We start from the raw sequence: 26,357 nt of genomic DNA, 5'->3' as shown, positions 1-26,357 counted from the left end.
GACAACTTTTCACTATATGCTTTGGCACAAATAATCCAAACTCATAGATAATCAAACAATTTTTATTTGGGTTTTTAATAACCAGGACCACGAGCAAGATCTAGTCTTGATTTATGTAACAAATAGAGAGAACAAACTTTAAGAATAATCCTCACTGATATAAAATGTATAAGCCACATCCCACTGATTATTTTGTCAGTTATTGTTATAATCAAATGAACAACATTTGACTTTGGATAATAGTGAAAATTTACCCTACACATGAATTTTCCATTGTAATCCTTTCAGTATTAAGTAAATCAAATAACTAAATTTTTCTCTTGCAGTCAGTTTGGAAAGAGGCAGGAAACAGTTATGCAAAAATCCAGTCAAGTATCTGTAAAAATAAATAGAAATCAAATATGAGATCCTTACTAATCTATTATAATATCAAAGTAAGAATCATTTAGTCTGTTAAACTCTTTTGTATGTTAAAGGGTTAAAGACATTTTGAAGACTAAGAAGAATATTAATTCAATTAAAAGTAACCTTAAGGAAAATTAGATATATGCTAAAGGGTCAGTGTTAAATCACTATCATGAAATATTTTTGTATAACTCTAAAAAAAAAATCTAATAAATGATAATTTAATGAAACTGCATTCAATATTGCTCTATGACTGTAGATCAGGTGTCAGCAAACTATAGTCTATGGGCCAATGGCCCCTCACCTGTTTTTTGTAAATAAAGTTTTATTGAAACACAGCCATACTCGTTTGTTTCTGTATTGTTCCTGTCTGCTTTTGTTCTGCAAAGTTGAGTAGCTGAGACACAGATTTTATGTCTCACAAAGCCTAAAATATTTACTATCTGGTCCTTTAGAGAAAATTGGCCAACTTCTGCTGTAGATAATCAGTTAGAAAAAATTTAGTTGAAATCCAAACCAGTTTTGTGTATGTGAGGATTTCTTATTTTCTAGAGCTTAGAATATTTATGCAAAGATTTCTTCTCAAAACCAAAAAAAAAATTTTTTTTAAAGAAGGTATAAGGATATTATGACCCAATAATCCCTCTTCTGGGTATTTACCCAAAAAACTTGAAAATACTTATATGTAAAGATATATGTACCCCTTGTTCACTGCAGCACTATTCTCAATAGCCAAGACATAGAAATAACTTAAGTGTCCTTTGACCAATGATTAGATAGTGAAGATGTGATACATATACACAATGGAATGCTACTCAGCCATAAAAAAAGATGAAATATTGCCATTTGCAAAAATATGGAGGGATCTACAGAGTATCATGCTAAGTGAAATAAGTCAGATGAAAAAAGACAAGAACCATATGATTTCAGTAATACGTGAAATATAAAACAAAAAGCAACGAGCAAACAAACTCACAGACACACATAACAATACGGTGGTCACCAAAAGGAGAGGGGTGGAGGAAGGATGAAGAGGGTAAATGGTGTCAAATACATGGTGATCAAGGAGACCACACTTTGAGTGGTGAGCGCACAATGGAATATACATTCCATGTATTATAAAGTTGTATACCTGAAACTTATATAATGTCATTAACCAATACTGCCCCAGCAAATTTAATTTTTTAAAAAGGGATGTTATAATAGGAAACATACAGATGTCAACTACATAGGCGAGATAAAGGGCATACTTACAGAATATTTTTTAAAGAATAAGTTATTTTAATACCTTTAACGTATGACTGCCTGACTGTTCTTCATTAACTAGGAAAAGCCGTGGCTGCTCTTTATGTTAGAATATACTACTGAAAATTAACTTCTCTACCACTGTTGCTTCATTAAAAAATAGAAACTTAATTCTTCCTATAGGAATAAAGGCTTGAAGTTGAATATGATTAATTATTTTTAAAAATGAGGGGAGGAAAAGGTGGAAAGAGAAAGGAGAGAGCGTAGAGGGAAAGGAGAAGTGGGGAGAGGGGAAAGAGAACCTACTGTACCTCATTCTCTAATTGATATGAAGCCAATCTGTGTACCGAAATTAAGGCCATCTCGAACATGGGAGAAGAACTTGTCAGGATGGCAGGATGTACAGAGGTTGAGATCTTGCTCCTGGTCCCGAATATTCGGTGGCAGAATTCCTCCTTGTTCTAGAAGAATCCTTAAGATAAAGAGTTTCCAAAAGATAGCAAGTTTGTTTTACCAATAGCCAAAGCATTATGAAATAAGTATGGATATTGGTGTAAAAGAATTCTGGGAAAGATATTCTTGGAACAATGCAAATTGTTATTCGGTTATAGAACATGGACTAGTCGGGAAATGGTAGATTTTATCACCATTTGTCACCTAAGTTCATATACGAACTATATAACCTTTCATATTGTCCTGCAGACATGATATGGGTACAGAATTTTGTAATAAATGTCAAGTACTTATTTTAGAAGAAACTTTAAAGTTACCAGGGTATTTATAGACAAAAATTCATTTGATTCGGACAGAGCGTGCCTTTTAGTCATTTGATCCTCCCATCTTTTTTCCCTTATTACCAATTTTTTCACAGAAAATTTGCTTCTTCATAAGACTTTATATGAAATATGACTATAAATTAATGATAGTCATTCCACAAGTAATATTTAAGGGTCGATTTCAACCCTTTCTGCTTATGTGCTCAATGAGACAGAATCTAGTCAAGGTTTAGGTGAGTGGAATAGAAACATGATTCAAATCAGACATCAATTTTCCTTTGTAAAAAGGATAATTTTTAACAGCTATTAATAGCAAAACTTGATAAATTAAAAAATGTTAGGGACCATAAAAAACTTGAAAATGACTATGTGTTTATATTATCTAATATTTTTGCTAAGAAATATGTTCCCCTAGTTAATTAGAGAATACAAATAACTTTGAAATATCAGCTTCCTGATAGTTTATTATATTTAGGAGAATTTAGCTGAAGAATAACTATGAAGAAAGATACGTGCCAGCTTTTCTATATGAAGTTTAACCTTTACTTTTAAGTCAGTAAGAAATACCAGCCAGGAAAATGTCTGTTATTAAAACTTAGATGAGAATAGATTTCATATTTAAAATTAGTTTTGTGTGTATAGTATATGTCAGCTATTTGAATATCTGCCACATGATTTTTCTTGGAGTTACTAACTGTTCTCTAATTTTCATTAAAAACTTGCAGTTCTGGAATGAAACCAATCATACCTCGTGGCTTTACGAATGTCAACATAGGGATTTGGTGAGTCAAATAGCCGCACACATTCAGGATGAAGATTATGAAATGCCTTTGCTGATTCCCTCGGAAGACTAAAACAGCAAGGTCCTACTGATGGTCCCAGTATGACAATGATATCTTCCAGACTACAACCGTATTCTGCTATCATAGCATTCACAGTAGCCATAGCAACACCTAACAAAGTACCTTTCCAACCTGGTAAATAGGAAGAAAAAGAGATAAGGACAGTTAAAACATAACGAAATTTCACCTTAATTTTTTTAAATCCTCACCCAAGGATATGTTTTTATTTATTTATTTATTGGGGGGGGGAGGGCGGGAACACTGATGTGACAGAGAAACATCGATTGGCCTGACTGGGAATCGAACCTGAGACCTTTTGGTACAGGCGATGCTCCAACCAACTGAGCCACACCAGCCAGGGCAACTTCACCTTAATTTTTATCTAAATTAAAAATAAGTATAGTCAGTTTGTGTTTTTTTCAAGTCAAGAAATAATAAATGAACAAAATTAAGTTAAATAATCAACAAATTAAAATACTAGTTTTTAAATGAGGTACTCTATACATAGCACCTGACACAAAAGAGACATTTAATGGGGGAGGAGTGCCCCTTCCATTTTCTTTTAAAAACGTCCTGTACTTTGTCTGGCCGGCATGGCTCAGTGGTTGAGCATCAGCCCATGAACCAGGACGTGGAGGTTCGATTCCCAGTCAGGGCACATGCCCAGGCTGCAGGCTCGTTCCCCAGTGGGGACATGGAGGAGGCAGCTGATCAATGACTCTCTCCCATCAATGATGTTTCTTTCTCTCCCTCTTTTTTCCTCTCTCTGAAATCAATAAAAACATAGTAAAAAACTAAATAATAAATAATAATAAAATAAAAACATCCTTACTTTTAGTTTCCACAGGCATTATGCCTTTCTTAGTCCTCTCTCTCCCCCTCCCTTACTTTATTTCCACATTTTTAAAAATTGTAAAAAAACATATAAAATTTACCACTTTAACCATTTTAAAGTGACCATTTAGTAAAGTATATTTACATTTTTGTGCTACAAATCTCCACAACCTTTTCATCTTCAAACTTGAAACTCTATGCAATATACAAATTTTGAACAATAAATCTCCCTTCCCATCTTCCCCCTATTCCCTGGCAACCACCAGTCTACTTTCTGTTTCTATCACTTTGACTACTCCAGGTACCTCATATAAGTGGACTCATACAGTGTTTTTCTTTTTATAACTAGATTATTTCACTTAGCATAATGTCCTCAAGGTTCATTCATGTTGTAACATGCATCAGAATTTCCTTCTTTTTTAAGGTTGAATAATATTCCATTTTATGTATATACCAGACATTGTTTATCCATTAATGTATCAATGGACACTTGAGTTACTTCAACATCTTAACTCTTGTGAATAATGTTACTATTAGTTGGGTGTACAAATATCTTATTGAGATACTGTTTTCAATTACTTTGAATACATACTCAGAATCAGAATTGTTGGATAATATGGTAATTCTATTTTAAAATTTTTGAAGAAACACCATACCATTTTCCATAGCAGCTGCACCATTTTACATTCCCACCAGCAGCGCATCAGGGTTCTGATTTCTCCACATCTTCACCAAAACTTATTTATTTTTTTACTATTAGCCACCCTATTAGGTGTGAGGTGATATCTCATTGTGGTTCTCATTTGTATTTTCCTAATTATTCGTGATGCTGAGAATCTTTTCATATCCTTGTAAGTTATTTGTATACTGTCTTTAGAGAAATGTCTAGTCAAGTACTTTGCCTATTTTTAAACAGGTTGTTTTTGTTGTTGTGGAGTTGTAGGCGTTTTTTATATATTCTGTATATTAACCCCTTGTCAGATATATGAAGTGCAAATATTTTCAACTACTCCATGAGCTATCTTTTTGTTTTGTTGTGTCCTTTGATGCAGAGAAGTTTAAATTTTGATGAAATCCAAAATTTTTAATTTTGTTGCTTGTGCTTTTATTGTCATATCTAAAAAAACACTGCCAAAAAAAAAAGCCCCGTTGGCGTTGCTCAGAGGTTGAACATCGACCTATGATCTAGGAGATCTGGTTCCAATCCTGGTCAGGGCACATGCCTGGGTTGTGGGCTCAACCCCCAGTAGGGGGCATGCAGGAGGCAGCTGATCAATGACAACTTTCTCATCATTGATGTTCAACTCTCCCTCCCTCTCCCTTCCTCTCTCTGAAATCAATGAAGATATATTTTTTAAAAATGAAAATAAAAAATAAAAAATAAACACCGCCCAATCCAAGATCATAAGAATTTACACTTGTTTTCTTCTTTGAGTTTTATAGCTTTAGCTCTATATTTACTTCTTTGACCCATTTTTAAGTTAATTTTTATATATAAGATAATTGGTCCACCATCCATTTTTTGCATGTGAATATCCAGTTTTCCCAGTATCATTTGTTAGAATTGTCCTTTTCCCACTGTATAGTCTAGGTACCTGGTAAAGAATCATTTGACCATAAATACAAGGATTTATTTCTGGGCTCTCTATTCTATTCTATGGGTCTATATATCTGTCTTCATGCCAGTACCACATTGCTTCGATTACTGTAACATCATAAGTTTTGAAATCAGGAAGTGTGAGACCTCTTTGTTCTTTTTCAATAGTTTCTTTTTGACAGCTTTATCTTTGATATTTTAAAAATGTATTAAAACCTAAGAAGTAACAAATAATATTCCTTTTATATCCAGGAAATAAATTTTAAATAACTTTTAGCAATGTCAAGTAGCAATCCTGACTTCTAGTCATCTAATTTCATTACTTTAGCTCCTTTCTTATTTATCCATGGCCTAAAAAGCAAATTAGTCATAGATTTACAAGTAGAAGGAAATCCAAAAGATCATCCCTCACTTCACATAGGTACATAACCATTGGATAATCTAAAATAGTATTTTAAAACACCTCCAGAAAACAAAATTCCATAACCTTAACACATCATCTAAAAATCCTTCTTTGTTCTTAGCATGTTAAACTAAATGCAATTTTCCAAATATTTCTCACTTTTTTTTACCTCAGTACCTTTACACATGCTGCTGCATCTTAATGAACACCTTTCTGCAACATGCCTAACCTTCCTATTCCTCACTGCCTAGACTTCATGGCTTCTCATTGGCAGCACCACACCCTGAGGAGTGTTTGAAAAGCATAAAGGTTTTTTTTTTTTTTTTTTTAATTACAGTAACCAGGAATTCCAAAACCCAAGCAAAGTGTCTGCATGTAAGCTTACCTTACCCAAAATGTTACTGGCATCCCTCCTGAGAAACACTGGTACCTAGCCAAACTCTATCAATTCCTCAGGAATCAGCATAGGTACTACTTTTGGGGGGAATTCTACTCTGATTCATATAGTTTGACTTAGTTATTCCTTTTATCTGCTTCTATAATAGGAGTATGCTGAACCTACCCCTATCTTTACTCTTATCACCACCTAAAGCAATTAACTGTGTTACGCCTTCCAGAAAAAAATTATAATTTTTCCTGTATTACAAAATGGCAAAATTCTAAATGCTTAATTAAGTTAACTTACCAGAGTGAGCAACCCCACATGCTTTTTTGACAGGATCTGCAAAAACTATCGGTATACAGTCAGCACCAAGAGCTGCTATTGTGACTCCTCTCTGATTTGTGGTGATTCCATCATAGGATTCAGGCTCCTTCCTTCCCATAACCCAGACGTCACTGGCATGATCAGTCTAATACCAAAGATGTGCAATAAAAATGTTTTGAAAGTAGGATTTCTCATACCATAAGCTTTTCTGAAAGTATTCATTTTGTACAAAATTATATAACCGGTTTAAAATTACTAGCATTCATTAAATATATCACTTCCATATATGGTAAAATACCAAACTTTCTTATCATTTAACTTTTGGTATTATAATCTCTGCATATTTTATTCAAAGGAAAGCAGACTTTAACATTTAAAAATTCAATACTGTCCATTACAAATACCTATTACTAGAGATGGGTAAGTCTCTGCGTGCAGTACTTTCCAAAGTGAACTAATTCATTGAAAGAAATGAATTACCAAGTCAATGGTATTTTTACTTTTCCTAGGCTCAATTAAAGCTGGAATTCTGTAACAAACAAAGCACTATCTCATCAATTGTACCCTGGTGTTAACTTAGAAAATAATGGCCTTTCTCTTCCACAGTTCAGAAACCTTCCTTCTAAATCAAAAAGGGCAGTGGTAATATGCTGAGAATTAACTGTACTTTTAGATGTGAGGAGCTCCATGTGGGAAAATAAATAAATAAATAAATAAATAAATAAATAAAACACATAGAATTGATTTGTAGGCTATGGTATACTGATCAACTGAAAGCATTATCCTAAAGTTTTAGGTAAAACGCCAGATGCAAAAGTTAAGTAGCTTGATTTAAGTCCACTAAACATTAGCAGAGTCAATAATATACTTTAAAACTTCTAAAATATGAAACACAATTTTACCTTTATTCGGTAAAATTTCTTCACATTAAATCCTGCAGCACTTCCCAATCTACGCAGATTCTCTTGAACAACTACCTTGGGATCTCTCCGTTTGGAACTACTGAAGAGATTGAATGAGCTGAGAGTTGGTATATAAGATATCCCACCTGTTCTTGTAGTAAATCCATGTATGAAAATATCTGCTGAAGATAAGCAGTAAAGATTAAAAATACACTATGCAAAAAACTATAAAAAGCATTACAGACCCTATCTCTTGGTAAGACCTTCCCTGATCACTTCAACCTACATTTGTTTATCTGGCACCTAATTTTTATAGCACTTTGTCCCTCCACGTATTATGCACTACTTTGTGTTTGTCTTAGCATTCCTATGGAATAATTGCTCCTCAAAGGGTATCTTCTGTCCCATTTGTCTTTGTTATCCGCAATAGCATATAGCTCATAGTAAATATCATTAAACCAAGGCGTAAGATTGACCGTTTAATTTCACTGTTCCATAATGATGCCAATGAATTTAAGGTTTCAGAACTGCTAAATAGGAAATCTCATTTTAAAGGAAGCCTGGGGATCTGTCTTAAAGCTGAATTTGCATAAAGCAAACTTATCTATGTAGACGGTTTTAAAGGGACTATCCCTTGACATCCCTAATACTATAAGACCATCCATGACATTCCCATGTTGCAACTGATGCTAATGAGCACATAAGCCTAGACAGTACTCAAAAGAAAGAAGGAAAAAAAGAAGTGAACAACTTCTAAAGAACCACTGGTTTTTCACCTGCATGGTGAAGACAACAGATAGTGTGTAATATACCTGAGATCAAAGGAGATGTGATAATGGTTAATTCTCCTTTCAGTGCTGGCAGACTTCTCAAATACGTTTCTATTTCATTCTGTATAGCTTCTAGTTCTTGAGTTGTGATCATGTTTATCTCCGTGGACTGTTTCAAAAGACCTCCCCTCAAAGTTACCTGTAAATCTTCAAACTCAAAATTGTAAACATCGGTGAATAGTCGATCAATAAAAGCCTTCATTAATGCCTTCCGGTGCATGGGTACAATTACCTTAATGCTGCTGAGATTTTTTTCATCAATTTTTTGTTTAATGGTATACAACAAGGCAGCCATACTGGGATTGCTAACAGTCTCAAATTCTCTCAAGAGAGCTGATAACCCATTGCTTGTTTCTAAATCATAAGAATCACGGTCACTGTTCCTTTCACAGCTGATGTTACTGCAACACATTATGCAGCGGAACTTGGTCTTGGCCGCATGGTGGTGTGGAACAGCGTTCAATGTCTTCAGTAATGTCTGAAAGTTTTTCTGAGAGTTCAGTGTCAAATCAAAGAGATCAATCAACACTGCTTCTGCCATCCTTCAGTAACTGTACAATGCTCTTCAAAGAAGACTTTTGTGCCCATCAAAAATCACCTGTAAAGAAATATTAGCATAAATAAGAATGCAAAATTAGATTCATCTTACTACAGTTACAACAGAAATTTGTGGCTGGGGGGGGAAAAAAGGATTGCATTGATCGAAAAATGTAACCAAAATTGTAACTCTAGACCCCTCCCAGGAAAGGTAGCTCACTGTCCTAAGAGAATCATGAAAATTAAAGCAAAGCCATCTCTTAATTCATTTTCTGGAAGTATATGTACATCTTTCCAGCAAGACAACAGTTCCTCTGTTTTTGTTTTTATTTAGGGAATTTTAAATAGGGAATTACCTGTTGACTTAGACAAAGTCCTGTTTTTTTAATCACATGGTATCAATTTATGTGATATATCATTAATCCTGACACGACTGGCATGTTAGGTCACATCCCTTCACAAGAAATATGGGGGCCTTGGAGAAAAACAGGATGGCGGCATAGTTAACAGCTGCACCCACCGCCTCCCACAACCACATCAAAATCACAACTAAAATACAGAACCACCATCACTCAGTGCCTCCTGAGATCTGGCTGAACAGAAGCCCTACAACCAGGGAACTGAAGGAGCAATAAGACCGGTAGGAGGGGCAGAGACTCGGACGGATTGGGGGTGGATTCCGGAGACGTGGCTGCGGGCCCACACCGGGTGCCGCAGTTTAAACCCAGGAGGACATCTCCGCGGGGGAGGTTTCCTGGAGGAGTGAGGGGTCCCAGCCCCACATCAGGCTCCCAACCCAGGGCTCCAGGGCCAGGGAAAGTCCCCACAACTCCGGGCTATGAAACCAGCGGGGACTGTCACCGAGGGTCACGGAGGCTGCGGGAGCCCCAGCAGCTCCTCTTAAAGGGCCCGCACACGGACTCACTCAGACGAGCTCCCTCTGAGCCCCAGCACCGGGCAGCAGCCTGAAAGGACCTGGGACACTTGGGGAGGAACTAACCTGCCTGAAATCGGGGCAAGAGCTGGAGGGGCAGCTTCCTCTCAGGCAGAAGAGCTGGTGGAGGCCACTGCTCCTTTGGCGAGTCCTCCCCGAACACAGCCCGAAGGCAGGCGCCATATTTGAATCGCCAGCACCCGACCCACACCTTTGGCCCCGCCCTGAGATTCCTGGAGGCCCGGCCCCGCCCCTCCCCACCTGCAGGCTTATCCAGGCCATTTCCAGTGGCTTTTCTCTGCAAGTGGCCTCTCAAGCCTTATGCTTAGGACTTTCCTAAAATCTCTCAAACAAGCAGCAGCGGGCCCCATACTCGATAAGTGGCCCCAGGCCTGGCACTAGCGGCAGCCTGCATTGGCTCATAGCTTGGCCTCTCCCGGACACTTCCAAGCCCAGCACAAGTAGCAGCCAACTACGGGTTGCTTTGTAGCTCATGCTGGGTGGCCCTGGGCAAGGCACTGGCAGAGGCTGACTTTGCACCTCCAAGGAGGCCCCAGAGACAGTGCACCTGGTGGTCGGCCTCGACCACACTGGATTACAACCCTTCCATATCCACGAGTGACACACTCAAGGGGTGCACTTGGTGAACACCAAAGCCCCACTGAAGTAAATCCTGCTCCATAGGGGGTGTCTCCAGCACAGTAGCTCTTTGGTTGTAGTTGCAGCTGGTCATCACAGCTGATTGGCCTGGGGGTCAATTCCTCCCAGTGACGCCAACAGCAACCAAGGCTCAACTACAACAGGACAGTGCACACAGCCCACACAGGTGAGCACCTAGAAGGCCCAGCTCAGGTGACTGGGGAGGCTGAGCCACTGGACCCTACAGGACACCTACTACACAAAGCCACTCTACCAATTCCAGGAGACATAGCAGCTCTTCCTTATACATAGAAACAAACACCAGGAAGCAGCCAAAATGTGGAGGCAAAGAAACATGTCACAAAGGAAAGAACAGAAGAAATCTCTAGAAGAGGAACTAAATGAAATAGATCCAAGCAAGCTAACAGATACAGAGTTCAGAATTTTGTTTATAAGGATGTTTAAGCATATTATTAGGAAAATAACTGAGAAAATTGATAACATAATAAAGTACCAATTTGAAATGAAGACTACATGAACTAAAATGAAGAATAATTTACAGGGAATCAACAGTAGAGGACGCTGAGAATCAAATCAGCAATTTGGAACATGAGGAAACAAAAAACACCCAACCAGAAGAGCAAAAAGAAAAAAGAATCCAGAAATATGAAGATAGTATAAGGAGCCTCTGGAACAACTTCAAGAGGCCCAACATTCGTATTATGGGGATGCCAGAAAGGGAAGAAAGAGGCCAAGAAATTGAAAACCTATTTGAAAAAATAATTACAGAAAACTTCCCCTACCTGGGGAAAGAAACAGACTTTCAAGTCCAGGAAGCACAGAGTCCCAAACAAGAGGAACCCAAAGAGGCCCACAGCAAGACACATCATCATTAAAATGCCAAAGGTTAAAGACAAAGAGAGAATCTTAAAAGCAGCAAGAGAAAAGCAATTAGTTATCTACAAGGGAGCACCCACATGACTGTCAGCTGATTTCTCAATGGAAACCTTGCAGGCCAGAAGGGAATGGCAAGAAAAATTCAAAGTGATGAAATACATGGAACTACAACCAAGACTGCTCTATCCAGCAAAGCTATAATTTAGAATTGAAGGTCAGATAAAGAGCTTCTCAGACAAGGAAAAGCTAAAGGAGTTCATCACCACCAGACCAGCACTATAGGAAATGTTGAAGGGTCTTCTTTAAGAAGCAGCTAATGAACAAAAGAATGTGATGAACTAAATAGATCCAGAGACATCGATGCATGTAACAGACATATTTCAGAGGGAAGAGGGAAGGGGGGTGGAGGGTGGGAAGAGATTAACCAAAGAAGTTATATGCATATATGCATACCCCATGGACACAGACAATAACGCGGTGAAGGCCTGGGGAGGGGGTGGCAGCAAGGTGGAGGTGGTCACCTGGGGGGGGGGGGAAATGGGACACCTGTAATACTCTCAACAATAAAGATAAAGAGGGAAAAAAAGAAATATGGGGGCCTTAAGTGAACTATGTTAAATGGAGCTGCACTTTAAAAATCGCATTTTTAAGAGATAAAGTTGAGATGACTTACACATTTCTCTCCAGGATTTACACAATACTGCAGGTATGGCAATTACCACAAAGCGACCGCGATTTAGATGAGGCGTCTGCTTTCCTAGCCCTTCCCGTCGGGACATTTTCTCCTCAGCCCGTCCTCCCACCAGGCAGTCCTTCTGTCTTCGGTTACCCCCTACCCTGACCGTTTGTCCCCGGGCTTTCTCCTGCCCCCACTCCTACCCTCCACGCCCTACCGTGCAGGACTCCGGTTCAGGGTCGTCTCGCCAGTTTTGAAAAGCATTAAAAGGAGAAGGGGGGGTGACCATGAAATTCCACAAAACGCGCCTGTCCTCGCCGATCCCGTGCCGCGCTCAACGGGGCGCGGACCTCCACCTGCCCAGGCACCTCCCGCCTGCGCCCCGCCCTTAGGGACTTTCCGGCCCCGCCTCAGAGCGCCGCACCTGGGCTCGCACGCCAGCCCGCAGCCCGCGGCCCGCGGTCAGGAGTGCCCCACCCCCGCCCCGCCCCCGCCCGGTCCCGCCCCCAGCCCCACCCCCACCCGTCCCGTCCCCGAGCCCCACCCCCACCCCGCCCCGTCCCCTCCCCGAGCCCCAGCGAACCCGAGCAGCCGCCAGCGCGTCACCTGGAGTCTAAGGCCGGCCCCGCGCCGCCGCGGTCTCCCGCACAGCCGCCCCCCGCCCCCGCCTCGCCCACCTCAGCGCCGCCCGGCGGATCCCTGCGCGGCATCGGCCTGGCTAGAGCCCCGCAGTCCGCGGGCGCCCGGGCGAGGCTGCGAGGCGGCGAGCGGCGGGGAGGCCGGGGGCGAGTGGGGAGGCGGGGCGGGCGGAGCGCGGGGGAATCCCGGGAGGAGCGGAGCGCCGCGCCCGCGCCGCCTCAGCAGTTCCGGGTCAGGGCGGCCGGTCGAGTCAGCTCCGCGCGGCTCCGCGGAGGGAAGAGGAACAGGAACCTGAGCGCGGAAGGGCCCTCGCGCCCGAGCCCGGCGGTCAGGGGGCGAGAGGCCGGGGTGGGGGGACGGGCGCGGGTGCGGAAGCGGGCGGCGCCACCGGGTCACGCCGCGCGGACTCCCCCGCGACCGGAGGCCCGCCCCGCGTCGGCGCTTCCCTCCGGGGAGCGAGGCGCCGTCCCCGCGGTGCGCTCGGGCAGCTGGAGTCGCCCGAGCCCAGGCCGGAGGCCCGCGTGGCCTTAGCGCTTGGCAGTTTGTTTTGTCCGAGGTTCAAGTCCTGGGTCTCCTAAGGGAGATTTTCCCCCCCTTCTGTTTTTATTTCCAGAAACGAGTCAGTGGGCGGAGCCCTCCTTCACCTTTCTACCGGCTCTGTCAGGCGGGCTGGACCAGCGCTGCGCCTCAGGTGTGTTGGCAGGTGCCCCGAATGCCCCGTTTAAACCTGCGTGCCGCTAGCCCAGGCCGGGTGCTCGGCAGCTGGAGCGGCTTCCCTTACACAGGAAGGTCGCGGGTTCGATTCCCGGCCAGGGCACATACCCAGGTTACGAGTTCGCTCCTGGTCGGTCGGGTGCCTGCTGGAGACGGCCCATGATGTTTCTCTCACATCAACGTTTCTCTCCCTCGCCCTTCCTCTCTGTAAAAAATCAATAAGAACATACCCTCAAGCGAGGATTAAAATAAATACGTGCCGCTAGTAGAAAATTAGAAGCCACTAACCATTAAGGCTGTGATAAAGGTGCCAATTAGCATCCTTTATCAGGCCTCAAACAGTATAACGTTCATTTATTTTTAAAAATTAAGTACTATGTGAAGGGTGGATGCTATGGTAAAGGGAGAATATATCCAACCTTCAAAGAGCAGGATAAAGAATATTTTCAGTGGAACTGGTCGTGATGGAAGGAAGAGGTCCCTTTTATGTTTTAGTCGCTCAGATGATGAGGGCGGAAGAACCTTTACCTGAAAGTGAAAGGATCTTGGATATGTGGGAGTTTAGAACAGCATTTGGAGGGGCCAAGTGCTTCTATTCTGTCTTAGTAGAGAATAGGATCACTAACCCAGAATGGGAACGTACTGTTCAGTATTCCTGGCAGGCATTTTTGTCAAAATTTGTGTTTTCATTATTTTTGCTGGACATTTGTTAAGAGCCCTGAGTGGTAGATGGTATACGAGATCAGAACGTGCGCTCTCTGCCCTGAGCATGTTTTGTTAAATGTTACCCTAAGTAAAATAGAGGCCTTGTAGTTACAAAGCCAGTTTAACGCATTTATCCCTGTTTTTATAGACAAAAGTGGAATTCATTTTTTTTCATGTTACAATAGAGGCGGTAAAACGTTTTCTAAGATATTCCAGCATAGAGCAGCTATCAGGGAAGAGAGAGTTTGCCATTCTGCCTTATTAGACGTACTGTTTTCCTTCATCATCTGGCCCTAATGCTCATCTAACACTCTCTTCATCTCCAGTCACCCAGCTCCAGTGGTTCTCAATCCTGGCTGCACATTGGAGTGACAAGTAGAACTTAAAAAAATAAATAAATCCAGGGACTCCACTCATGACATACATTTGAAACAATCTCTGGGAGTCAAGTCTAGGCATGTTTTGCTTTGTTTTGTTTTAATCTCTACAGATGATTCAAATGCATAATTAGGTTTGAAAAAAACAACTTCCCTATTCCTAAGCCACTCAAACTCAAGGGAGTTCCTTGGGAGGGCCACATGATTTCATCGTTTACATAAGCTATTTCTTCAACTTGGAACACCCTTCTCTTTATATATTTATTTAACTGTTAGTTGTTCAAGACCTTTCAAGCTCAAACATAACCTTCCTTGAATTCCCATTTCCTCACCAAAAAGAATTAATTGCTGCTTCTTTCGCATTTTGTTCATACAGAAGAAGCCTTCTTGTAGATGCAGCCTGGACCCATAGCCAAGCAATAAATTGAAAAGATTAAACTTGGAATTGTACACTGTAATTTATAAGGATAAACTATTTAAAAGTCAGTTAAACCAGAGTCATGAAGAAGTTTAACATAAATACCATAAATATTTTGTTTTAACCTAGAACAACTGTTTGCTGATTTCTCACTAGATTGAGAAAGTCAGGCCTTTTCACATGGCCTGCTGATTAGAGCTCTGTATTGTATCTCTTGCATAAGCTATGCCTCTAGTCTAAACCATCAGTTAAGTTATCCCAAGATTTTCTCCCTTTAAAGTAAAACAACTTAAAGACACTTGTGAAGCTGAGTACAGATGTCTCATAATCTTTCATAGTTATCTAACATTCAATCAACTCACCTTTATTGGGTCTTTCAAAAATATTAAACATCGATTTTAAAGAAACAACAAACTTTATTTCCACACTTTTTCATTGGTTTATATAACATTTAATTAAATTGTGAAAGCACAGTGACGAGTGTCTCGTTGCTTGGCACCTGGGGCTTTCCACCCTGATGACCTTCTGTACCTGGCCCATTGTCCTTGCTCTGCTCATGCCTACCACAGTAGGAGCAGAACTGGGCAGACTTACTAGAAAGAAACTTCCTAATCATTCAGCATTCAGCATGATATGGGAATTAGCAACTTATAATTTACAAAAGCAGTAGAATGAGTTAACTGATTAGCAAGTGTTATTAGACAGTACCTACAGTACCTCCTACATTTTAGTTATTTGACTGTGTTTGTCTCCTTCAAGAGACTTAGAGCATTTTGATGGCAGAGATAGCACCTGGCTGTTAAGGGGAACCATTAAGGAAATCTCCAGATATTTTCATAATACCATGTAAATTTTCTCATGAGAACAAGTGGAATTAAAAAAATCTGACAGTCGTTTTTAAGGCATTTACATTAAGGTTTATGAGCACTTCCAGAAAAGGACATACAACATGCAAATTTTTTTGTTACAAGCTCTGTTACTTTCCTAAGGTTGCCACAACAAATTGGATGGCTAAAGTGACAGAAATGTATTCTCTCATAGCTATGGAGGCAGAAGTCTCAAATCAAAGTGTCAGGACTATGCTCCCTTCAAAGGTTTCTGTGCCTCTTCCAGCTTCTGGTGGCCCCATCACTTGGAGCTCTATGGCTTCATCCTTATATGGTCTACTTCCCTGTGTGTCTGAGTCTCAAATTTCCCTCTCTCTCAAGTAAGGAGGCCGGTGTGGAAATAAAGAAAGGCTAAGCCTATGAGAACAAAGGCTATTTTAAAAAAAAAATATATCTTTATTGATTTTAGAAAGAGGAAGGGAGAGGGAGAGAGAGAGCGACAGAAACATCAGTGATGAGAGAGTCATTGATTGGCTGTGCCCTGCAGATCCCCTACTGGGGATGGAGCCCCCAACCCGGGAATCAGACTGCAATCTCCTGGATCATAGATCGATGCTCAACCACTGAGCCACGCCGGCAGGGCAACAAAGGCTATTTATTCAGAGCTTACTATAGCAAATGAGTCAGCCACTGTTACTTGTGTTGTGGCAGAGACTCAAAGGCAGGCAGAGGAGTGGGAAAGCTTTACAGTGGAAAAAGGAAAATCTCCAGGTGTGCCCCAATTGGAGGCTCCTGGCATGGGAAAGCTATATGTGGGCTAACTAGAAGCAGGATATCCTATGTGGTTAAGGATGCATATTTGTTTTTCTCAGGTTGGTCCCAAATTGAAAGTGGGGACAAAAATTAGGGAAGTTGTCAGTACTTAATCCAGCACTGGCCATTTGGGGCCAGTTGTTATAGGGGTTATTGTTTGGTTTTTCTTAATTGTTATTAGAGATAGTGGTCTAACTTCTTATAAGTCTGACTTACAGATAAACAAGGTGGCTTCTTGGGCTGGTTACTGTAGATAATAGGTAGGTGGGTGGTGGTTTCCTGGGTCGGTTGTTTCAGGTTGTGGGTCAGAGTTCTATTTTTCTTATGGTCTGGTCACTGCAAATTCAGTCTCACCTGTCACTGAATTTGGGGCCCACTGCAAATTCATTCTCACCCGTCATTGAATTTGGGGCCCAGGGCAATCTCAGTTTGAGATTGTTAACTTAATCTGCAAAGACCCTTTTCCAAATAAGGTAACATTCAGTTTCTGGGGGTTAGGACATAGACATACTTTTTTGGGCGGTAGCATACTTGAACTCATTACAGGCTCCTCTTGTTTTAGAAATCATGCTTACTTATTTATAGAGTTAAAAAAGACCTTTCCCCTACTGTCCTGAATGAGACAAGCGGGTAGGTTATGACTGCATTTCTCCAAAAGCCTATAATTTCTCAAATAGTTGCCTGGATGTCTCTTAAAGCTTGGATTCAAGCTACACACCGGTCCTTGTATGTCTGCATTCCAAAACAAGATGCTTTGGTAGTCCGGTATTATCTGTACATTCAGAGAAATCCCACCTTTGGTAGAAAGTTATAAGCAACATGTGTAATGTATGAATACTGTCTGTGATAGAAAGTTAAGGAATATTACAAGCCTTCTGGCTGCTTTCTGTTCTCAGTATTCTGAAGCTTGAATCTCATTGCCTAGCCGAAGAAGAGAACCCCATTTCAGGAGATTCTAAGACACTGGTATATAACAGGTATGCAATTTAAAAAATGATTCAATCAGTTCCTTTTGGATGACTCTGATGATGTTATAACTTATTGAAAACATGTGGTTGAAAAGACTTACAGTCTTTTTTTCCTGAAGTATGTGTTATTATTACTCATTTGTGCAGTTTGTCACATTTTCCCCATTATGCCTCTTTAACTTATTTGTTGAAATTGAACCACACCCATCTTATTTTATCATGTTTATTACAAATACAAACCATACTAATAAATTCCCTTGATACCAAGAAAAACTTTTATCTCATCTTTCCTCAGGTTAATTTTTTTAGCTTATCTGGCCGAACATCAGCTTTAATATTAAACTCCCCCTCCCACTTAGAAAACAAAACAAAAAACAATTTCATACTTACTTGAAAATTATCTACATAATTTTTCTTGTTTTTTAATAAAATATCTACTCTAAAGGAGGTAGGATGAAGTTATGAATTTAATGATTTAAACTACCTGGTAGGTTCAGACTCCAGGTTTTTCCATAAAAAATGGAAAATGGTGCTTTTGTGACATGGATGCACACATACAACTGCCTCCTCTTAATTCTTCTAAGCCAAAAGCTCTCAAAAGCCCCAGTGGAGTTTGACAGACTTGCTTTATTTTCTCATTAACTTAGAGAGAGGTACCAGATGATGTGTTTCCAAAACCTTGAACAATAGCCTTTTAAAAATCTCCTCTCAAGGGCCAAGTACAGGGGCTTGTCTCATGAATTCAAATGAAGTCATGCACAAATCATGCTTATCATAGTGCTTGATTACGTGTTAAGTATCTAGTAAATGTTCATTTGGATCCTAATTGCTTCCGATTTCATCTTTCCTACTTATTTGATATGTAACCTTTGGCATATTTCTTTATTTCTCCAAGTTGTATTTTTCTTATCTATAAGATATAGGTAAAAATAAAATCTAGCTTGTAGGATTGCTGTGATGGGGGTGGGGGGTGGGGGAGATAACCCATGTAAAAGCACTTAAAAGAGTGCTATTACTTAGTACTCAGTAAATGTCGACTACAGTTAATATAGAAGAATGGTTGTTTATTATAGCATTTCTATTGCATTGTTTTCTGTAAAACTTTTTCAGTTAAAAGTTGTGGGGTTTTTTAACAATTTTCTTTTATATTTACTGTTTGGATATTTACTATCAAATACTTTAGGTATTGTAGGTTTGTTTGTTTTGGAATCAGTCACTTAATTCCTCTTTATATTCCTCATGATGCCTTGCATATGATATGCATCCAAATATGTAGTTTGAATGAAAGAGTAATTGATGTCATCTAGTTAGTCTCTAAACTCTTGTTTTAATTGGTTTATACAGTTATAATGAATTATCAATAGAAGGCAGTAGTTTGTTTTATTTTTATATTTTGTGTAGTCTACAGTAGAAATCCAGAAAAGAGCTAAAACTTTCCCAAATTAACACAGATATTTTTCCATGAATAGTTGGTTTAAATAAATATCAACCACGAGTTCTTCAATTTATGTTGCTTTAGAAATATAGATCAAGAAGTACCAGTTACTTTATATGTTATTGTATGAATGTAATTTTCTTCATTCTTTAGGTTTATTTATCAAATACCTTAGAGAACACAAAAATAAGTAAGACTTTGTATTTGCCTTTCTGGAGCTTACAGTCTAATAGAGAAATGTAGTTTAAAATAACGGAAATAATAAAAATTTGTTGAGTGGCAGCGATTTTCTAAATGCTTTACATGTATTATTTTATTTAGTCCTCACAATAATCCTAACAAGGCAAGTACTCCTGTTGTTCCCATTTACAGATAAGGAATCTGAGGCTGGGGTTGTAAAGAATTTACCTAGTAAACTAGTAAGTGGCACAACTTGGATTCAAGACTAGCTCTGTCTTACTCAGGGAACTATACTGTTAAAAATCACTATATAATAAATATACAGAAACAATTGTGTGTGTGTGTGTGTGTGTGTGAGAGAGAGAGAGAGAGAGAGAGAGGTCTCATCTACCCAGCAAGATCAAGAAAGACTTCTTAAAGAAGATGCCATCTAAAAGAGAGCCGAAAGATTGGTTGCAATGTTGACATGATCAGAACAGGATTTTAGGAGCATTATTAGTGGAACTGAATCGGAGTGGAGATAGAGTACACTTAGATATCTGTTATGTGCCAGGTACTTTTCTGGGTCTCTGCCCTCATGGATCTTATATTAGTAAAAGAAGGTAGAAAAGAAATTAACGTGTAAGGTGTCAATGGTGATAAATGCTATTAAAGGGAAAATGAGGCAGGGTAAGGAAATGGAGGAGGAAGGAGGAAAGGTCATGTTTTAGAGGGGGTTACTGAGGAAGGCTTCTCCACCAAGAGAGTATTTGCAAGTAGTAAGGAGTGACTGGATTCCTATGTAATTTAAAGGTGGAACCAATGAGTTTTGCAAAAAAAAAATTAAAAAAAATTACATGTAGCCTGTAAGAGAAAGAAAAGAGTCAAGATTTTGGCTCACCCTTTGGGTGAGACAATTGGGGCAGCAGTCGTGAGCCACATACTTGGGGAGGATTTCCCAAAGGACCTATGAAACATCAACAATGAGCTCTTATTTATGATTATCTTAAGCAAGTCTGGTTCAGTTGCTATGGGCTCTACACACTTCTAGAGACCTCCCTGTCAATGCCTCCAGTGTTTTGGACCTGAACAATAAAAGTAAACTTATAATTTACTGAAATGGAGAAGACTGTGAAGAAGCAGGCTTTGTGGTTGTGATGGATACCAGTTGACAGAGAAATCAGGAGTTCAGTTTGGAACATATTAAGGTACAATGCCTATAAGAAATCCAAGTGGAGATATCAGGTATGCAATTTAGTATCAGTCTAGAGCTCAAGAGGGTTGCTCAGGTTAGAGTTATAAATTTGGGATTTGCCAGCCTATAAATGCATTTTAAAGCCATTGCACAGGATAGCATCATGCACAGAGTGAGTATATGGAAAAGAAGAGACCTGAGGATTGAGCACTAGGACACTCAACCATAAATGAGAAAGATGAGGAGGAACCAGCAAAGGAGACCAAAAATTATGGTGCCTCAAGAAGGAGGGCATGATCAGATGTGTCAAATGATGCAGATAGGTCAAGAAAAATGAGGACTGAACTTGTCCATTGAATGTAGCAACATGGAGGCAATAGATGCTTTGATAAGAACTTAAAAAAACAAACAAACAAAAAAACTAGGGGTAAGGAGAGGTCCAGAAATATCTCATGAGGCTGTCTCTTTTGTTGTTCTATAAATTTGGGGTTTGGATTACATTTTCAGCTGGCAGCTTTGAAAATATAATTATTGTACAAAACATATTGTCACCATTAAAAATGAAAGCATAAGACTGAATGACATTAGCAGAGATAATGTCTTTCCATTGGTGTGGAACTCCACTTTGGGCAAGAAGTAATTTCTGAGTTTATGTTTGGTTCTAGCTGATGAGGAGGAAGGAGAAGTGGAACTTGTCAGGAATATCAGTCAACAGATCTGTGACAGTTACGCACTTAAGACCCAATTTCATCATGTATATTATATACTTGGTATACTTGGAAGCAAATAATCTTCAGGGTAGGAGCAAATTGTAGTCATGAAGACAAGTCAGAAGTTAGCCAAATGTCCAGCCTGAGGAGTTTGTAGCAATGGCCAAGAAATGAAACAAGGAATGAAGAGCTAAAAAAGTCAGGAAGCTAAGTCCAGTAAAGGGAGATGTGAAGAGGGGCAGTTCAGTCTTTAATGAGCATTGGGTGAATTTTTATTGGATATGGGAATGGGGAGTCAGCTTGAGAGTTTGACTAACATAGACTACACAGTAACTTAATTTACTTATCAATTCTAATCTCTCCTCACATCTGTGTGGCTTTAGGCAATATCTCCTGAGTGAGTGAGAATAATAAAACACTTTATTTAAATTGGAAGATAAATTAAAAATGTAAAGAAAGCATTTTCCAGATGAGATTGACATATATGCATGGTTTTCTAAATTACCACACCTTCATGATTCTTTGAATATATTTGTTTACTTGAAATATTATGGGACATGATTCTAGATAGGTGGGTTGTAGACAGTGAGCCATACAGTAGTTGACCACCTAGAATAAAAGTGAGTTTAGATATTTTTTTATTTTTCCCCATAAACTTTCATTTTATTGCTACTTGAGAGTTTATAGAACTGTGGTTAGGCTCTTTCAAGCAGGCCTTCAAATGATTCTTAATGAGAGAATGAAAACTGTGAGTTTCGCTTTTTGTTGTATTAATGGTTACATTGCTTAAAAGAATAAAAGACTGTTTTTTAATGGTACAGCACAGTAGTTAAGGGTATATATTTAGAATGTAGTCAGATTTGCTTTTTCTGCCACCTACCAACATCCCTGCCCTTTGCAGAGCTATATGTACCAGCAAGGGAAAGTCCCACACACTTAGCTTATGTTCAGCTGCTATTTTCCTGAAAACAAGGGTTGTTACAGATCTGTGTTCTACTCCTGAAAACCCAGAAAAGATACTATAAAGGCCCTGTTGATAACAAGACACATAGGATAAGGAAGTCCTGTCTTATATCCATCTGCAGTCTCTTCCAAGTGAACTTGCCTTAGGCTGCAATGCCTCAAGTATGAGCATGCTGGCATCCTGAGTCTGGCTGGCAGAGATAGGCATATGGCTCTCCATAAAAAAAGACCAGCAATAGGGTTGTGGTTGTTAGTAGGGCTGTTCGTTGGTATTCTGACTCCACTCCTCTTTGGGTTTATAGTGGAAATCATTTCCTTATTATCTAAACTTGGGTGTGACCACAAACTGGCTTTGGCCAATGGAATGTGAGTAGGGGTTATATGGGCCATTTCTGGACAGAAGACTTTGAGAGCAGGACTTGCCATGTTTCTTTTCCTCTGCCATGTTGATTGCGGAAACTCTTATCAATATGGAGCCTCCATCAGCCTGAGTTCCCTTAGATGGGAAGAACCTCCCTGCCAACGTGGTATTAACATATAGCATCATAAGAAATAAACCTTCATTGTTTTAAACCAGGGAGTTTTTGAGGTTATTAATGCAGCACAACTTTGCCTATCTTTTTTACATTTATTTTTTATTATATTTGACATACAATTTTATATTAGTTTCAGGTGTACAAGATAGAACTTTAAAGGTAAAGTGATGAATGATTAAGTTGGTTCAAGAAGTATGATAGGAAAGGGAGTGGACAGCAAGCATCTTGGCTATAAAGAACAACAAAGAAATAGCTGAAGGGGATTGTAGGGTAAAGAAAGGGTGGTTGTTGATTTTATGATAGGCTTTTCAGAACAATATCTTTGACTAAGTTAAGAAGGAAATTCTATTGATGGAACATTTGAAATATTAATGCTCTTGAGTAGAAGAGAGAGGAGTACAAAAGTGGAGGCTTGGCCTTAGATGGGAGCAAGGACACTTTATTCACTGCAAGAGAAGGATAGACTAGATACAGGTACTGGTACAGGAAGTCTGGTAAATGGGGTGATTTGCCATCCTCTCTGATTTTTCTGCTTTCTCAGTTAAATAAGTAGCTGGATTTTCAGCTAAAAGAAGAGGGAAGATATGGGAGGTTTGAAGACAGAGGAGAAGGAGTGAAATAAATATCTGTGAAATGTGGTGAATCCTAATGACCTAGTGTCAGTGGTCCACTTGACACACATAGTTTTGAATTTAAAATGAGACTACAGAATAGGTTTTTTGTTTGTTTGTTTGTTTGTAGGCACTTCAGCAACTGGAGCATAAGCAAAGCAACTGGTTGGGATTTTCCCAGGGAAATAGCACAGTGAGAGAGCCATAAGAGAATGCTAAGGAATCTAAGCCAGGTAAGAAGTGAAGTGAATACATGAGGGGCTGAGGGAGTGTGAAAATGTGGAAGAGTCCATGTGGTTGAACAGCTCTTGTAGTCAAAATGCTGGAGGAATGAACTAGAAATGAAAAATAAGAGTTTGAATCTGAGATTGTGAATGAGGTGTAGTTATAACCTGTGGATGGTTGGGGAGGATGGATGAGAGCAGAAATCCAAGAACTAAGAGGTCAAGGTATTGTGTGGATGTTGAAATCCCAAAGAAATACAAGAGGAGTAGTAATAGAGGCATAGTAAATTCGATGCTGTAATCTAGGAGTGAGGTGTAGAGATCTGGAAGTCAACTGACAGCAGCAAGGAAGGGCAAAGCTTATATAATAGCCTGATGGCATGAACTCCAAAGAAACTAAGTCATTTTAGGGAGAGTAGAGGATAATAGTTTGGCAGTAGTAACAGAGATCAGGAAAAATGCCTCACGTCCAGACTCAGTGACTTGAGGATGAGAAAGCAGTATCTCTGAGGATTTGAGTTCTAACAGAAAAAAAGGTGAAGGAGAAGTGTACTGAAGAGGTCGAATATGGAGCCGATTTTGCTCAGGATGGACTAGGAGTTCCAGGGGTCACAGTGGAGGGATACAAAGTAGTTGGGGAGTGGGTAACATACCAAATTAAGGGACTTACTAAGCCTAATAAGGATGAGTCTTCATGATTAGGAATGACCTGGGGCCTTAGGCTTCTTGCGAGTGGGGTTAACAGGGATGTGAGGCATAATGGGAAAAAGGCCCACAGTGTCTTAGGCAGATTGTGGAGATGACAATATGATTTGCAGGAGAAACAGGGGACTCCTAACTGCCAACCCAGCTTTCACTTGCTGTGTTGGTAGAGGTAGGAACCCTTTCAATCTTTCAAAGAAGAATACCCCTTCATCTTATCAGTTACTCCTAGATATAGAAGAGATTAAAGTATGATTTTAAAGCTGCACAGGGCTTACTCTGGCCAGAATAGCACTGGACAGGAGTGCTACATTTTCTACATCCTATACCCATGGCAGAAATTGCTAATCCAACTTGGCACTGTTTCTCCCTGCCTCTGGCTATAGTTGTAGAATCCATTTCATCACAGTACTGGAGGTACCAGCTACTAATCCATAGTAATTAATTACTCACTGAGTATGTCAGTTACTGTGCTGAGCATGTTATATAGATATTACTTTAATTATTACAACAGCCTTGTGCAGTTTTACAGATGAGGACACCAATGACCAAAAAAGTGAAAAAACTTGCTCAAGATCATAAAAGGTGAAAAGCAGGAGAACCAAGATTCAAGTACAGATCTACTTTCCTCCAAAAATCTCTCACCCATTATAATTTAATTGTTGGAACTAATGATGAAATGTTATTGACATCCCTATGTAGTATTTGGCATTTAATTTACTTTTAGGATCACCAGGATATACAAAAAAACAACAACAAAGAAAAGTGAAAGATTATCACCATTGATTATTTTGTAGGAATAAAGAAGGTGAACCAAAAAGGGGGAAAGAGGCACAGAAGAATGTCAGGCAATCAGGAAAGGGAGAGCCAAGGAGTTCCTGAAGACGGTAATGAAGCAATATTAAATAAATAAAACATAAGCAGCAACAAAGAAGTACGGAATAGGGTAATTGTGTTAAAATTTATAGAAAATTAGAATACTGGGAAGCTGTTAAATTTCTCCAGGAAGAAACTTATTCAGTATTTAGAAAAGGTACAACAACCTGAAAATGCAGGCCTATAATGAAAATTCATCAACTATAATTGCTATATTGTTGCTATGGTGGCAGTATAATTATAGTATGTGTGCTAGTGGTCTGGATAAAAACGATTGGGACAATCAAAATATTTATACTGTTCAATAAAGAAATAGGTATAACATTGCAGTAGGCTATTTTGAATTGTCTATTATTATGGCTTTTGATTTTGGTTTTGTTTATAGTCAGAAAAGGAAAATTACCAACCCTAAATTTATTTATGAAAAAACATCACATTTTTAATGACTTTGAGTAAAGAAACATGACTTATTTGCATTTAAATTTTTATTATGTACATTATTCCTTTGTCTAGCTCTGGCTAAGCAAGACACATCTTCATTAACTGATGCTGTAGAGCAAGTTGCAAAGCAACAACAATCACAAACAACAGAAATAGAAAAAAACAAAAAAATTCTGTTTCATTTGCAGGTAATCTGTTTCATACTGTCTTCTAAATGAGTCTTTATTTTCTTCAAAACTACATTAAATTAGCAACAATTTATTGAGAATACTTAATTTGGGTAGTCAATTTTAAACCCATACTTTTTATATTTATCCCTTTCTTAATTATTCTTTTATCCCTAAATGAAAACTCTTTGAGTATTCCAGTTTTGTGGAACATTTTATATACCCAGTATACAAATATTCAACAATGTCATTGCAACTGTAGTATGAGCATATAAAACCCAATGTGTCACATAGAATTATTTGAAATTCACTTCTATTTGATACTTTTTCCTAAAATGCTGAATTTAAGGAAGGTTAAGTTTTAAGCCAGTGTTTAGAAAGCTATGGCTTTGAGTTACTAGTTATTAGTGAACATTTTAAGTAGATAAGGAACACTTCAGTGTTTCTTATATTTCATAATATATTTATAATTTCACTACAGGGAATCTCAAAGCCATGTTTGGTTTTTGCATGCAGCATAATTAAATAACTATATTCTGTTGGTGTAGCTGAAAAAGCAAAATGGAAACAGGTCCCTTACTATGTGCTTTGTAAAGGTTTTTTATTAAATATCTCCTAGAAATGAAGAGGTTTTAGAGATGAACTGCCTAGTTT

At 39.2% G+C, this 26,357-nt stretch overlaps 2 protein-coding genes across 18 annotated transcripts in view; one reads left to right on the top strand and one right to left on the bottom strand.

Annotated features, from left to right (window-relative positions):
* Window positions 1-42: 42 nt before the first annotated feature.
* Window positions 43-12,983, bottom strand: LACC1 (laccase domain containing 1). Of its 13 annotated transcripts, none has more exons than XM_081130360.1 (8): window positions 12,648-12,709; window positions 9,434-9,552; window positions 8,523-9,138; window positions 7,711-7,889; window positions 6,788-6,953; window positions 3,175-3,400; window positions 1,962-2,122; window positions 43-376 (listed from the first exon to the last, which is right to left on the bottom strand). In XM_081130360.1, exons 3-7 carry the CDS (start codon window positions 9,079-9,081, stop codon window positions 1,963-1,965), a joined length of 1,290 nt encoding a protein of 429 aa, XP_080986486.1. In that variant the 5' UTR covers window positions 9,082-9,138; window positions 9,434-9,552; window positions 12,648-12,709; the 3' UTR covers window positions 43-376; window position 1,962. The 13 variants fall into 13 exon arrangements, with proteins under 13 accessions (XP_080986486.1, XP_080986491.1, XP_080986492.1 ...); XM_081130365.1 differs by having other exon boundaries at window positions 7,711-7,892; window positions 12,648-12,687; XM_081130366.1 differs by lacking the exons at window positions 9,434-9,552; window positions 12,648-12,709 and adding an exon at window positions 12,901-12,983 and having other exon boundaries at window positions 7,711-7,892.
* Window positions 12,977-26,357, top strand: part of CCDC122 (coiled-coil domain containing 122) — a 29,532-nt gene continuing 16,151 nt past the window's right edge. The window contains exons 1-4 of one of the 5 annotated variants that reach the window (XM_081130374.1): window positions 13,073-13,189; window positions 13,476-13,553; window positions 17,613-17,693; window positions 23,424-23,526. In XM_081130374.1, coding sequence (XP_080986500.1) covers window positions 23,506-23,526 — 21 coding nt within the window. In that variant the 5' untranslated portion in view covers window positions 13,073-13,189; window positions 13,476-13,553; window positions 17,613-17,693; window positions 23,424-23,505. Of the gene's footprint in view, window positions 13,190-13,474; window positions 13,554-17,608; window positions 17,694-23,423; window positions 23,527-25,016; window positions 25,107-25,608; window positions 25,725-26,357 lie in introns of those variants that run through there. The other 4 variants (XM_081130371.1, XM_081130375.1, XM_081130372.1 and 1 more) reach the window with 4 other exon arrangements.

The sequence above is a fragment of the Miniopterus schreibersii genome (genome assembly GCF_964146895.1).
Source record: "Miniopterus schreibersii genome assembly, chromosome: 2".
In the NCBI taxonomy this organism is placed as follows: domain Eukaryota; kingdom Metazoa; phylum Chordata; class Mammalia; order Chiroptera; family Miniopteridae; genus Miniopterus; species Miniopterus schreibersii.
Note: the sequence above shows the minus strand (reverse complement) of the source record. Positions and strands in the feature narration are given on the sequence as shown.